This window comes from Heterodontus francisci, chromosome 2, assembly GCF_036365525.1.
Source record: "Heterodontus francisci isolate sHetFra1 chromosome 2, sHetFra1.hap1, whole genome shotgun sequence".
Taxonomy (NCBI): Eukaryota; Metazoa; Chordata; class Chondrichthyes; order Heterodontiformes; family Heterodontidae; genus Heterodontus; species Heterodontus francisci.
The window spans coordinates 190,482,742-190,498,958 of NC_090372.1; the positions used below are offsets into that span (position 1 = coordinate 190,482,742).

At 44.0% G+C, this 16,217-nt stretch overlaps 1 protein-coding gene across 1 annotated transcript in view; it reads left to right on the forward strand.

The window, feature by feature from the left end:
- The window catches only part of adarb2 (adenosine deaminase RNA specific B2 (inactive)), a 706,833-nt gene that overhangs the window by 388,091 nt on the left and 302,525 nt on the right, over nucleotides 1-16,217 (forward strand). The window contains exon 3 of the mRNA XM_068051905.1: nucleotides 3,046-3,132. Within this exon, the coding sequence (XP_067908006.1) occupies nucleotides 3,046-3,132 (87 nt within the window). The remainder of the gene's footprint in view (nucleotides 1-3,045; nucleotides 3,133-16,217) is intronic.

The following is a 16,217-nucleotide window of genomic DNA, read 5'->3' on the forward strand; positions in this document are numbered from 1 at the left end:
GTAGGTTAGACCTGGCATTAGTGAGTTTAATGAAGGGGAAGATTTGGAACCAGCTACACAGCAGTGACAGAATGAAAAGTATGCAGTAGCTTTTGTCAGAGATTGTGAGTCTTTGTAATGGTCTTTGGTGGGTGTGTCACAGTGCGGCAAGAGAGGGGACACTTTTCCCTTTTGTTTTGATAATCTATTTTGCAGTCAGGAACACTTTGAGAGCGCTAAACAAAGGACAAATAGTTTTCGACTGTTAATGCATCGATGTTTCTGTATGTCAACTATTTCGCTAAAATCGGCAAACAGAGGGAGTGCAGTAGGCACAAGAGGCACATGACTACTCCAGGCAATGATGCTGCTACAATAGAATCTTGGGCATATGAACAGGCTCGGGTTCAGCAGGGAAGCTGCAACTGAGCTGTACCACCTGGCCATGAAGACCTGCATGGACAGGCATCCATCTGTCATGCTCTGGTGGCAATGAAAGTCACCTGGGCTCTCAATGTTTGTGCTGTGGGATCTTCCAGCCACTCACACTGGGCAGCTTAGGACTCAGTAAGTATTACTTCTTGCCTTTTGGACAGCAGACACTTTTCTGCACAATAAAGGAATGATAGTGAAAGCGAAGTCACCTGATTTTGTCAATGCGTTCAGTGTGTGAATTAATCTGTTGTGTTCTGTGAACTTCTAAGTGTTGTTCGTTAATGTGGTCCTGTGTGAGTGAGAAACATTGTTGGGTGTCGGCAAGCTCAACTGGCCAGTTGCAGGGGCTACAGAACGCATGAATCTGTAATTAACTGATATATTTGCATCAGTGTTATGGATATTCTTTACGGACTCATACTTTTAGAGGCCGTGTCTACCACCATTTACTCATGGTTGTGTGATTGAACAGAACTACCATTGACATCAATACCAATCAGCTGCTTCTACCCTTTTCTCTATAATGCCTACTGACCATGAAAGAGAAGGCATCTAATGTAGTTTCAGAATTCAGTCATCTGTATGTGTCAGTGGTGGTGTCTGTTTCAATTTGTGTTCTGATGCTCGGTGCTTGGCTGAATGGTGGTGAGCTCCTGGATCGAATGGTGAGTTCTGGGTTCTCCCTGCTCTGTGGACATAATATAAGAACATAAGAAATAGGAGCAGAAGAAAGCCATACCATCCTTCGAGCCTGCTCTGCCTTTCAATAAAATCATGGCTGAACTTCTATGGCAATTCCACTTTCCTTTTCTTTTTCTATAATCCTTTAATTAACTTAGTGCCCAAAAATCTATCGATCACAGATCAAAGAAACCGGATGGTATATGATGAGTACATGGGCACACTTATCTATGTAATTACTGTATTATTAGAGGAACTAATTTGAATTTGTGCACAATCACTGTGTGGGGACACATGATATGACAAACTGCGTACATCACACGTACTACAAATTCTGCACCGACTTTCAATTTCAAAGGTTACCACTTTATCGAGTCCTAATGGAGCAGAAGGAGGCCATACGGCCCATCGAGTCCATGCTGGCTCTCTGTAGAGCAATCCAGTCAGTCCCATTCCCCCGCTGTATCCCCATAGTCCTGCAAGTTTATTTCCCTTTGCTAACTGTTACGACCAGGTGAGAAGGGGTCTAGGGGTTCCCTCTCAGCCTTTGCCTGGTTTAACTGTAACAGGGTTTAATTTTAGAAACACCGTGTTTTTAGCTCCCCCTCAGTGAATCCTTGTTCACTGCTCCAATTGTAAGGCAAAGAAATCAGACAGGTTTCCTTAGATTTAAACAAGAAAGGTGGAAGTTTATTCATCTTAAACTCGAATCCGGTTAACAACTACGAATATGTGACACGACCACGCTAGCATGCATACACGATAAACGCACACGTAGATGGAGACAGAAAAAGTAGAAAAGAATAAAGGGGAAAAGTTTGAGGCAATATCGAAATTATAATTACAGTCCTTTGAGTTCAATGTGAAGTCTTTGATCGCCAGTAAATGCTGCTGTTCGTTGCGGCCCAGTTCACGCTTCAACTTGTTTCGATGTCGGAGTCTTTTCTCTCTTGAGGTTTATGTGTCTTCTGTGGGTCTGGTGGCTTGGGGAGAAAGTGAGAGAGAGACAGCCAGGAGAGTGGTTTTCTTGTTCCAGCTTCAGCTGCAAACTCTAATCTGTCCCTTTCTGTGTTGCACAATTCAATTCCAAGTTGGCCAGCAGGTCAGTCATGTGACTAACTGGCATAACTACTCCTGTGTTTGTGGATTGTATCATCTTAGCAGTCCATGAAATGCTCTTCCTTATACCTTAAATGTCTGGTGATCAAGGTCCATTTGGGTCAATTGGACCAGGGAGTAGTCCTTTGTCTCCACAAGCACCATCTCTTAGTATGCAAATGTCCTCCAGTCAAAGGTTTGGTGACCTCTTTAACAAGTCATTTCTTCACTCCAGCAACAGTTTAAAATCAATGTTCATGTGACAAAATTAATATGCCTCATTCTTGGCAGGTGGGGGTCTGCATGACATCACATATAAGTCCTGTCCTATTTTACAGGAAGAGTCTTGCCTTATGTTTGTGTTCTTTTTCTTCATGGAACTTATTCCAGACTTTTCACCATTGAGACCATGCTGACTTGATCTGTGATATTCTGCCACATTAGCTGTCTCCTTGCAGGCCATCTTTCTGTGCCAAACTCTGCTCATGTCTCTCTACTACAGCAGTGACCACTGGCCTCTAAATTGGACCTCCTGAATTTGACTTTGATCCATCTATCATTGCTGGATAAGAAACATTTAACATATTTGTTATTGAGTCACATATGAGAAATGTTACCGGATCATGATTGCGGATGCATTGAGATTGGTTGTTTTTAGTCATTCCCACTTAGAAAAAGACACATTCAGACGAATCACACCTCTCTAAACCAGACATGCCTGTGGTTCTGTTAGCCGGTCATTAATTTCATGAATAACAGGCATTTCTCCCATTTTTTCTCAAGCAGAGGAAAACATAGCCCATAATGAAAGTCTAATAAAATTAATGTTCTATTATATGCTTCTTTTTCCAGATAAATTAAACACACTTTCTTCATTCATCGGTCCATTCAAGTATTTCAGCCCTGGTTTGGAAAATACTGAGGATGAGGACAACTTGAGTAAGTATCATTCCCTTTTTTGATTAACAAATCACTGATACCACCTCGATGGAATTAAAACAGAGCCAAATTAGCAGGCAAACCCTTGACACAATCACAAGTCTGCAGGTTAAATAAATGGGTTAATACTTGTGTTGAAATAGCAGACTAAGGAATGTCACATAAAACACAAAGTTAAAGTCAACTGAAGCAAACAAATGTAATTTTTACCCATATATGTGTAAGATGTTCTATCCAGCATCACAGCCAAGTAGAATCAAGTAGTAAAGAGCCCAGCCACACAAATATGAGATCTTCTGGCTGTGAAGTCAGTACACTTAGTACCAGTCAACCATATGTTCTAGTGTATAAAAGCCATAAAGCAGCTACACATATAAAATGGCAGGTTTAGAACTGAATGTACTAAATTAGGAAATTATTAAAATGCTTCTTGCACATTTAAAATCTGTTGGAGTTTCTTGAGGATGTTACTTGTAGCATAGATAAAGGAGAACCAGTGGATGTGGTGTACTTGGATTTTCAGAAGGCTTTTGATAAGGTCCGACACAGGACGTTAATTAACAAAATTAGAGCACATGGGATTGGGGGCAATATATTGTAATGGATTGAGAATTGGTTAACAGACAGAAAACAGAGAGCAGGAATAAACAGGTCATTCTCAGGATGACAGGCTGCTACTAGTGGGGTAGCACAAGGATCAGTGCTGGGGCCACAGCTGTTCACAATCTATATAAATGATCTGGATGTGGGGACCAAATGTAATATTTCCCAATTTGCTGATGACACAAAACTAGATGGGAATGTAAGTTGTGAGGAGGATGCAAGGAGGTGTAAACCGTGGCGCGGAGTCAACTCCCCCTTGGCCCCTTTATTCCCTTCACCCACTTGATCCTGGCCGTCACGTGGGACTAAGTCCTCTTAATTCAGGCTCAGGCTGGGTGTTTGGGATATTGGGGTTACAGGAGAGCCACCCTCCACCTAATCCACCGGCTACAGTTAATGGTTTAGTACAAAGAGGAGGAAACTCAGTCCTTTCTTTAACTATCAATTTACTTTATTCACGTTGTTGTACAATGTAAGCATAAGGCTTATACACTTGATTAGACAAAAGCATGCAACTCAAACTGGGTTATACAGTTAATAACAAAGCTAGCTAGAATTGATAAGCACACCCACTAGGTTCCTCTGACCTTTCCCTGACCTAGTCACAGAAAACAAAGGATAATACCAGAAAAAGGGGAGAGCTGACGCTGGCCAGGCATTCCGTTCTCTCTCTCTTTTACGTCGTCACTGCGTTGCTCACGCAGGATCTTCCACTTCCGTGATGGTTGGTCTCCGGAGTTTCTCGCTGGCTCTACGCCGAGATTTTCCATACTTATTCTCTTTCTTATCTCTTCAAACTGTGCTGTTTCTTTCCGTATGGTTTAGGCCGGCTCACCTCGTTCATATCTTCTCCTTATTGGCCCAGGCCCAAAGACCCCAGTATCACACTGTGTCCAAATAAGGCTCTATTCCTGTGATCTCTCCCTTGTCTTGTCACATAAATTAATTAGTTCAAACTGGTTTTTACCATCACAGGCCAGTGTCTGAGCTCCGGTTACTTTTATGTTCATGAGCTATGCAACAGTTTGTAACAGACTCTGTACTCCTCGCAGCCCCTGGCCAACAGAGGCTTCTAGGGGATCTTGGACAGGCTAAGTGAATGGGCAAAAACATGGCAGATGGAATATAATGTGAATAAGTGTGAAGTTATCCACTTTGGTAGGAAAAAACCGAAAGAGAGTATTTCTTAAGTGGTGAATGGTTGGGAAGTGTTGATGTCCAAAGGGACCTGGGTGTCTTTGTTCATAAGTCACTAAAAACTAGCATGCAGGTGCAGCAAGCAATTAGGAAGGCAAGTGGTATGTTGGCCTTCATCGGAAGGGGATTTGAATACAGGAATGAAGAAGTCTTGCTGCAATTGTATCGAGCCATGGTGATACTGCACCTGGAGTATTGTGTACAGTTTTGGTCTCCTCATCTAAGAAAAGATATACTTGCCCTAGAGGGAGTGCAACGTAGGTTCACCAGACCAATCCCTGGGATGGTGGGATTGTCTTATGAGGAGAGATTGAGGAAACTGGGCCTGTATTCTCGAGAATTTAGAAGGATTGAAACTTACAAAATTATTACAGTATGTGACAGGTTGGATGTAGATAGGATGTTTCCCCTGGCTGGTGAATCTAGAACCAGGGGACATAGTCCCAGAATAAGGCCATTTAAGACTGCAATGAAGAGGAATTTCTTCACTCAGAGGGTGGTGAATGTGTGGAATTCTCTACCCCAGAGGGCTGTGGAAGCTGAACCATTGAGCATGTTCAAGACAGAAATCGATAGATGTCTGGATACTAATGACTTCAAGCAAATGGGGATAGCGCAGGAAAGTGGCATTGAGGTAGATGATCAGCCATAATCTAATCGAATGGTGGAGCAGGCTTGACAGGCTGAATTGCCAACTCCTGCTCCTCTGTTCCTACCTGAGTGGCCTAGTGGGTAAATACATCACCTAGCGCAACACAGTCCCTAGCTTTGATTGCCAGTCTCTACAGAGTTAGCTGGAGTAACAGGTAAGGTCTACAGAGTGGAGAGGGCTCCCATTTCTGATCGCCATCACATGAATCCCACTGGAAGGAGCGCATGAGCCCTCCACTGCCAGCACTCATAGTTTAGGCAAATACACAAAGAGTGTTGACTTTGACAAACTGTCGAAGGCTGTTGGCATCCGTTAAACAGTGCCCCAGCAAGAAGCAGTAACTTCGGGAGGGGAGAAAATTGGCAAATGAGAAATATATATTTATAGTATAATATAATAAAAATTGAATGATGATATTTTCTATGACATTTATCACATAAACAGAATGTTAAATGGTTTGCTGTTCAATGTCAGATTTATGACACCCCTGAGAGTTATCCACATGAATTACTTAGCCTCCCTCACCCACCCACAGGATAAATTTTGTCTTCTGTAGATTGCATGGACAGATCTGGCTGGTCACATCAAACACTATTGGACCTCACTCTTCTCTGTCGAAACCATGCACTACTCCAGGAGAGCAAATATAAACTCCAGCTTTTTCCCATTGCCAATCATTCTTCTTAAAGATCTCTCACTTGTCTCCTCCAGCTTTACCTCCCACAACAAATAAGAGAAGCTTATGGCTTTCTTTGTCACTAAAATTAAGATCATTTGTGCAGCTGCCTCTGCTCCTCTGCTCCCTTCCCCCTTGCCACCAAACTAAACCTCCCCATCAGTCTCCACCCTGCCCTAACCCTGAATCCACATCCCTCACTCTAGTTTCTTTCCCTCTCCCAGCATGCCTTCTCCAAGATCATCACATCAATGAGACCCACCTCTTGCCTACTTGAAGCTAATCCCACTAGAACAAACTACTCCATCTTTCCTTTGTTATCCAGGTCCTTGGGACTTCCCTCATTTGAATCCACTCTTAGTTATCTGATCAGATCCAGAGCATCTCCAGAAATAGCTTCTCTTCCTGGTCATCATACCATAACTTCTGGAGTCCCCTAAGGGCCTATCCTTGACCTCCTCCTCTTCCTCATCTATGTGTTACCTTCTGGGAACATCATCTGCTGTCATGGAATCATCTTCCACATGTTTGCTGACGCCACCCAATTCTACCTCTCACAATCCTTCCACTGCTTGTGGTGCAAATTGTTTGTCTGACCTTCAGTCTTGGATGAGCTGCAAATTCATCCAGTTAAATACCAGGAGGACCAAAGCCATCACCGTCAGTCTGCGCCACAAATCCCATATCCTTTCCGCCAATTCCAATCACCTGCCAGCCTCTTTCTCAGACTGAACCTTTGCATCTTATTCAACCAGAGCTGAACTCCTGACCCTCTCCAGCACAAAGACTGCCTCGTTCCACATCTGTAACACTGCCCAGCTCTTGGAAGTACCCAGTGTGAACTTCAACAGGGGTAATCGCACCTGACAAACCTCACAGAAATCTTTAAAGGGTTGACAAACAAGATAGATGGGAAAAATACAATGGATGGACATGAACATTGGGTAAACTTTTGACAAGATATCACATTGGAGATTACAAGAGAAGATGAAGGGTTATGAAATTACAAGGAAACTGGATTAAACTGGGTAGCAGGGAGAAAACAGAATAGGAGTTAAATGCAGTTTTTAAGAGTGGTTGGAAATGTGTAGTGGTGTCGTTCAGTGTTCAAGTCTGGGGCATTTCTGTTCACTGTATTTATTAATAATCTGGATATAGATCTGGAGGTATTGAAATTTGCAGATGATATCAAGGTAGGAGGTATAGTTTATTCAGTGAAAGGCTAAAGAAAGCTGGAAAGAGATGTTGCTAAGATGGAGGAATGGGCTGAAAAATGGCAGGTGGAATTCAGTAATGGCAAGTTTGAGACGATTAATTTTGGCACAAAAAAGCAGCGATTATATTCTGAATAGAATGGTGTTGTGGAAAAGCAGAGGGAGTTTGGGATATAGGTTCACAAGACATAAAGGAAGCAGCTCAGGTTTATAAAGCTGTAAAAGAGATTCTAAATTCTAATTTAAATATAACAGCCAGGAGATAATGACAATTCCATATAAAACCTTAATAAGATCTCAGAATACTGAGTGCAGGCTTGACACAAATGGAAGGATATTGAAATAAAAACAATGCTGGAAATACACAGCAGGCCTGGCAGCACAGGTGGAGAGAGAAGCAGAGTTAACATTTCAGGTCAGAAGGATATTGAGGTTTTAGACAGAGTAAGAGTTGAATTTTACCATGGGTTTTGGGACCCTGATGTTGGGCCGAAAAGTGGGTCCCGCGACTGCACTTACTGGCAGCGGGACTGGCTCTGTGACTTTACCGCAGTCTGTCTCCTAATTGGCCGCCTGCGGCCCGCCGTCCGGTCAAGGACAACAGGCGGGCTCCTGATGCTGCTGGCCCAATCAGCAGGCCAACAGCTCTGAAGCCTCTGCAGCCCCACTGGGAGAGGTAAAACAACTCAGAAATCAAGAGGCTCGGCAAGGTAAGTATAAAATAAAAGTCCTGAGGGGCCAAGCAGGCAGGCACCTCCGGATGGCCCAGTGGGGCTGCGGGGGTGGCCTTCCCTGCTTACGGCCCACTCTTTGGTGCATGGAGCCTCAAGCACCCCCCCTGCCCCACCCCGCCCTTGGGCTGTTGCAGTGAGGCTGCTTCCGTAAAGCTGGTGGCCTCCCCACGCAGTGGGCGGCCACTCTACCACCGGTAAAATGCCCGCAGCTCGGGGAAATTGGCCTTAATATGGCCTTTAATTATTTAAATAGGCTGCCCACCTCCATTCACCAGGCAGCTGATCCACAGCCAGTCCCGTAGCTGGGAAATTTCCTTGGCATGGGACTGCATCAGGGAGCTGCCCTGACGCAGCTTTCCACTTTTTCCTGGCATGATCCACCTCCCAGCCCACCATCCTGGGAACGGGAAAATCCTGAAAAAGTAGATTCATTAGGATGCTGCTTGATATGAGGAAAACAAAATATGAAGAAAAACTTTAAAAGTTACGTGTTTTGTTGGTAGCACAACACAGATCACAGGGTGATATGATATCAGCTTTTATAATGATTTAAAGATTAGGCTGGACAGATGTAGACTGTTTCCAGTAGTTGATGGATGAAGAATGAGGGGCGATAGATACAAGATTAAACATCGGAGTATTTTTTTATTTATTCGTTCATGGGACGTGAGCATCACTGGATAGGCCAGCATTTGTTGCCCATCCTTAATTACCCTTGAGAAGGTGGTGGTAAGCTGCCTTCTTGAATCGCTGCAGTCCATGTGGTAGAGGTACACTCATGGTGCTGTTAGGAAGGAAATTCCAGGGCTGGATTTTAAGGGCCCTCAACGTCGGGATCCGTGGTTGAGGGGGGGGTGGTGGTGCCTGAAGATTTGCCCGGATGAGGCCCGCCACAGACCATGACGCTGGCAGAGCCCAGCGCGATATTACTGGCAGCGGTGAGGCTTCATGGCGGCCCCCCCTGCCGTTTGGCGACGCGACCGCAATTTAAATATTTGAATAAATTAAAATAAGTGAATTAGTTAATCTTACATCGCCTCTTGATATCCCGCTGAGATCTTCAGCCTGGCAGCCAGCACTCCCGTGCCTTTGGATCCCCGTCCGGGAAAACGAGGCTGAACACTTTTAAGATTTGGGGGCGAGGTAAGTTTATCAGTGTAGTGGGGGGGGGGTGGGGAAATGGGGTCAAGTTAATGTCATAGGTGTAGGGGATGGTGGGAAATGTTGTAGTTGATAGTTTGGGCCTTTTGAGGGGGGAAGGTCAGATGGTAACAGTAAGTGTTTTGGGGAGAAGGACAAATAATTAATTTAATTGTTATTGGGGGGATTTAATTATTTTATTTCCATTCCCTTTAAATATTAAAAGTTCCCAGTACAGTTGACAACCCTTTAAAAATGGCTCCGCACCTGTGCACAGGCAGCTGATGCCATTGGGCAGCCTGCCCCGGCTGTTTAAAAGAGCTGCCGTGCTCGGAATCATGGCGCCTCTTTGGCGGGCTACCATTTTTTTCACCCGCTGCCGATTTCGGCGGCAGGCTTATAAAGTTCTGCCCACAAGTTTTTGACCCAGCGACAGTGAAGGAACGGCGATATAGTTCCAAGTCAGGATGGTGTGTGGCTTGGAGGGGAACTTTCAGGTGGTGGTGGTGTTCCCATGCATCTGCTGCCCTTGTCTTTCGAGATGGCAAAGGTCGTGGGTTTGGAAGTTGCTGTCGAAGGAGTCTTGGTGAGTTGCTGCAGTGCATCTTGTAGATGGTACACGCTGCTGCCACAATGTGCCAGTGGTGGAGGGAGTGAATGTTGAAGGTGGCGGATGGGGTGCCAATCAAGCAAGCTGTTTTGTCCTGGATGGTGTCGAGCCTCTTGAGTATTATTGGCAGAGTGGAGAGTATTCCATCACACTGCTGACCTGTGCCTTGCAGATGGTGGACAGCCTTTGGGGAGTCAGGAGCTGAATTACTCGCTGCAGAATTCCCAGCCTCTGACCTGCTCCTGTAGCCACAGTTCTTATATGGCTGGTCCAGTTAGTTTTCTTTTCAATGGTAATCCCCCCAGGATGTTGATGGTGGGGCATTCAGCGATGGTAATGCTGTTGAACATCAAGGGAAGATAGTTAGATTCTCTCTTGTTGGAGATGATCATTGCCTGGCATTTGTGTGGCACGAATGTTACTTGCCACTTATCAGCCCGAGCCTGAGTGTTATCCAGGTCTTGCTGCAGTACCTGAGGAGCTATGAGTGGTACTGAACACTGTGCAATTATTAGCGAACTTCCTCACTTCTGACCTTATCATGGAGGGAAGGTCATTGATGAAGCAGTTGAAGATGGTTGGGCCTAGGACAGAGGACAGGAGACATTTCTTTTCACAGAGTTGTGAAGCTGTGAAATTCACTTCCAAAATTATTGGTTGATGCAAAACCAAAGCCAACATTCAAGGTGAGATGAAATAGGTGATGAAGGTTGAACGGATATGGGAACTGGATGGGTAAATATGAATGGAACATTTAGCTCATTTGTATGATAAATGTCGACATGGTCATGTTGGACCTCATGGCTTGTTTCCATGTTGTAACTTCTGTGTATTTCCATGCATTTCTCGGTGCCTCTGACAGCCCATCTGCTGATGAAACCCTTATTTCTGTAGTCTCCTCCAGCCCTAGAACCCTTCCTCTGACCTCTCCTTTCCTCTGACTCTAGCCTCTTATTCATCCCACCCTCTTTGCACCACCATTGACGCCTAGACCACATGCTCTGAAATTGCCTCCCTAAATGCCTCTGCTTCTCTTCCTTCTCCTATTAGGCCTATCCTCCTCCTTCAAATCCATTTCTTTGAACAAGTGTTTGCTGATTCCATCTAATATCTCCTTCTTTGACTTGGCATTTTTTAAAATTAAGACTTGAGACTTTTTTCTACATTAAAGCCACGTCAGCAATGTAAATTGCTGTTGTTGCATGTGGCATTGTACTCCAGTACAAATCAACATCTATAGATGAGCAGGGAAAAGATAGCAAGAAACAAAAAAAAGGTTATTTCACACAGAATGGCACATGTATGGGGTTCAATTCATCCTGTTGATAACTGTGCTGAAAATGTCAAGGACAGTATAAGCAGAGCTTCCCTCTTTATACTCACATTACATTTGCGATAAAATTATCAGGAAAAGTTCCATCCCCAATTGTTCTTTTAATATCAAATAATATATTTGTAAAAGTATGGAAATCACAGATTGAGATATAAACTCAGTTTAATGTATAAAAGCCATGAGTCACAGAGAAACAGCGCAGAATTTTATTGTGCCCTTGGAGGCGGGCACAGAGACGGGGATGGGGTGGTTGGGGGGGGTGCGAGAACAATGGCAGGAGACGCCATTCCTGACATTGGCCGGGCCCCCTGCCATTTTGTCTGGGGCGGGGAAGGCCGAGGACGGCCTTACCACCCAGGCCAATTGAGGCCCTTAAGTGGTCAATCAAGTGGCCACTTAAGGGCCTCTCCTGCCTCCACCTCAATTTTGAGGTAGGTGGAGGGACCCCCACCATGGAGAGACACCAATCACCTATCCCAGTGTCCTGGACATCCTCAATGCTGCAGGGCCTCCTGCAGTACTGGCGTTCACCACTGCTCCCAGTATCACTGTTTGTACTGCAGAGCTGCAAGCCTTCTGATTGGCCGGCAGCTCTGAGGTGGGAGCTTGTCCCTTAAAGGGACGGCATCCCCGACGACGTGCAGGCAATTGCCTGCCCGCCGTAGAATAGCTTTAGGGGTCTGACAGAAGACCACAGCAGGGTCTTCCCCACTCCTTCCAGCCCACTGCCAGGACCCACATCTTCAGAATAAAATGCAGCCCAACGTTCATTGTGTATCTCCACAACAAAAAGGTACAAGTAAGTTCCAAAATTCAGCAACTTGGTTTTATTTAAATAAAAATGCAGTGATACGGAAACAGTGAAGCTCGTACAAGTCATTGCTTATAGTGGGTGCTAGCTTTGTGGTATTGTTGATGCCTGCATACCTAATATGATTGTGAATTGATGATTGTAATCATATAGTAGGGGTACACTTAAAATAACCAGTTTAGATCACAAAATACTCAGTTAGCTTTGCCTGGGGATTTTTAATTTTTAAGAATTCCTAGGCATAACTGCATTGTTCTTATTTATCCACCTGCCCCGATCCTCAATCTAGAAGCTTAAGGAAGAGAGTGAGGGAAACATCTGGCCTTCTCTGTTGAGCAGGTTTCAATATCTCCAGTCCAACTGTTCTGTTTGGATCGCAAGTCCATGTTGTGCTGTTGTCTGTAACCCTCATACAAGTGTCACAGTGTGATTATGCTCGTAGAATGACATTAACAGCTGTACCCTGGGAAGTGCAGTGAAAGACCTTGGGTTCAGAGAAGGTGTGCACCTGACATGAAACAACCACATCATACACTCCAACAGTCAGGGATGAGAGTGAATCAAAAAAACAGCAGACTGGAAATTACCATTGGTGATATTAGCAGGCAGGCATTTACTGCATTTGCATTGCATTACTCTCTGCTCTATTTTGTGAAGTACTGATTAGTAAATGTTCCTACTCCAGCTGATATGAAACATTGCTACATTTAGAAAACACCAGCTGGAAGGTCCCTCCACAATGTTCACATTCACCTCAGATCTGATCAACCAGGCAATAGCAGGGACATTACTGACATAAAAGACCACTAATGGAACCACATAAAATCTCACCCCAATAATCATGACAGTCCTAATGCTGAGGGAAGACGGAGCTACCAAAAGATTTACAGTCATTTTTGTTTGAAGTTTACAGGTATTTTCTTTTAAGCAATTTCAATTTTAAATTGAAGGCACTTTAATTGTAGGCTGCAAAAGGACACGTGGCTTTCTTTTCCTCTTAAAACACGGTGCAGTGATAATGCAAGAATCTTCCAATATTATACTTATACTAGACAGCTGTAATCAACACATGGGGCTTTAAAGATATCCGTTTCCTGCATGAAGAGTGATCCCTTGGTTTACCAGAGGAAGCTCAGCTAATGAAATGTTTTTCATTGCGTTTTCTTTTAAATGTTTAATTAAAAGATAAATGAAAGTTTCCTGTTGCCTCAGTGATTTTGTGCCACCATCAAAAACCACTTGGAAGTTAATTTTTGAAGACCTCTTTAGGGTGTAGATGATCTCCAGATTATGATATTGCAGGATTCTCTTTATCACTTCAGTGTGTCTGAAGAGGAAAGGAATCACATCTATGCTGGTGCAGTGCATGGTTTAATAAGGCTCCCTCACAGCACATAGTTTTAAATGCCACAACCGTGTAATAAAAACTTCTGGTTCAAAAGATAACCCACATATTTTTTCCCTTATAAAATTTGACCAAAAATTAATTAAAAATCTTGCAGTCAAGCCTGCAAAATGGATTGGAGAACTTGAAGGCACAATCAACAGGCCTTGCAGCCACTTGTCTCTTTATAAGCATTCCCTCCAGTCTGCATTCAGAATGCACTGTCCCTTTAAAAAGTGGTGACTGCCTTTTAAGTGGCATTAGAGACACCTGATTTCCCACACCCCCAAATAGTAACGTAGCCAAAAAGCAGCATCTTATCTGTACACATTATAATGAGCTTCCAGTACCAATTTCACCTGTCCCTGCTCCCACATTAACAGGCGTCTGCGGTGTCCTCTGCATGCCACTTACTAGGCACAATCAAATTTCAAGGCCAGTGAATTTTTTATTTTGCAGGAGTCAAACAGGAAGCATAAATCTCACTAAATATGTGTTCTGGTTATGTCCGTCACTGTTGAAGCAAAAATTAGCAACAACATTTCTGTATTAGGTATTTGTGGCAAACATCAGTTTGAAATGGTATCCAGCACAAAATATTATTTTGTACAGGTTTAAATGTAATAAAATTGAAAAAAATTTCTATTTTCTTGTCGTACATTGGTTAAAAATGTCACCAAACTATCATTTTACTCCTTTCTACAAAACAGTCTGAATTTCCAATAAAATCTAAAGAGCGTTTTCTAAAGACCTTTTGTTCTTTGAGATAGCCAATAATTTATTTGTCACATTTCAGTCCTTGGTAAGTGCATGCAGAACAGCATGAAGTTGTGTAACATGGCATTGAATGCAGTTCCTGCAGTGAAGTGATAGTTTGTAATAAAAACAGAAGATGTTGGAAATAATCAGTAACTCAGGCAGCATCTACAGAGAGAGAAAAACAGTGTTAATGTTTCAGGTCATCAGAACTGGCGATAGTTGATGTTCAGCCACACCCCATGGAAAGAAATGCCATTATTGGCCATGTCCTCAAAGTGGATATGAAAATAACTGGGTGTGTGAAGTTCTTGAGCAGTATCCATCTCCCCTCTTTGCAACAATTAAAGTGCTAGGTTTCTGGCATTAGTGTTAAGAGGGCAGAGGAAGATTTTATCATGAGGGAACTAGCTATTTTGCACTCATCTCAAATAACAAGCATTGGAAGTAACAGTAACATGAATTTTTATGGTGCCTTTAATGTAGGAAAACGTTCCAAAACATTTCACTGTGGCATAATCAGATGAATGAATGCGGAGCCAAAGAAAGACAAATTTAAGAGGGGCAACCAAAAGCTGGATCAATGAGATGGGTTTTAAGGAGGGTCTTAAAAGAAGAGAGGGAGGTGGAGAGGCAAAGGGGCAAGAAATTGGTGGTGAGGGTACAGAGTTTGTGGCCGGTAGACAAGGGTTTTGGTCTTCCCAAGGTTTAACTGGAGGAAACTGTGGCTCATCCAAGAATTACCATGAGAATATTAACCAGAGTATATGTTATTCTTCCTTGCTTCCTCAATATTTCGAAATGCTGTAAATGATCCATTTGTTAATAGAATCTTCAAAGTTTCTTAGTTGTATATTGTCCTTTGTTTTCATGACTGCTAGGAAGATAGACAGCAGCCTCCTCCCACAGCACCAGCACTGACCATTGAAGCAAGCAGAAACTTCAAGAGGAAGTTAATACTGCCATCAACAGTAAAAAGTAATCGGGTTACTCATTCTCAGGGACAAATGTCAAATTAGATTAAAATCATTGGGCTGAAGCAGATTTACCAGCTGTTGTGATGAGCACACACAGTGGATAGCCAATTAAGCTCATCAACGGCCACTTAAGGCCAACTGAAGGAGGCTGACTGAGATTTTCCCCTTGGCCTTCAGGTTCCCGGAGGTGGCGGGGGACAGTTTAACTGCCTGGATGCGGCCTTCCAGCAGCAGACCAGGGACGGGGTGGGTGTGGGGGGGAGGCAGCCAATGCTCTAGGTGGCTTAGAGCCTCTCCCTGCCTGCCTGGGGGTAGCAGCAGCTGCAGGCTGCCCTCGGGTGACGTTATCCCCCTGTCCCACAATGATTGCCCGGCTGCAAAGGCCATTATTTACTGACATTTTGAAAAAGTTGGAGCGAGGGCACCTCCATTTTGAAGTACCCTCTCCCTCACTTACCTGCCATGGCATCCGGCTGATGCTTTCAAGCTGGAAGGTCTCTGATTGGTCCTCCAGCTTCAAGAGCCTGCCAGCTATCCTTAATTGGACCACGAGCCCCCACCCTCTGGCCATTAATTGGCCGCTCCAGGAAAAATCGCCTTGAGTGCCTGTTTCCCACACAGTGCAGGCTTCTGACCCACATTTGAGCCTGATGGCAGGGTTCAGAAGCCCCTAGGGAAAATCCAGCCCTTAGTGTCAGCATCAGTTGTCCTAGTTCACGTATAACATGGGTCAGATGCCAGTTAAAACTCTCTCTACGCTGTCCTAACTATGCAACCTCATCTCCCAGTCTCAGGAATAGCAATCCCTCCTTTTTCAGTGTGAACTTTTCCACCACATTCCAATGAAGTGAGATTGCCAATTTAGTACCAATACATACCAATATATATGTTATGACACCTAACAGGGGTCAGACTGAAGTTGCCCAGGCTTATTTACATGGGACCCTTCCAGCCAGCACAGAGAGGCGATCTTCATCCCATCTGTTTTGACAATATTC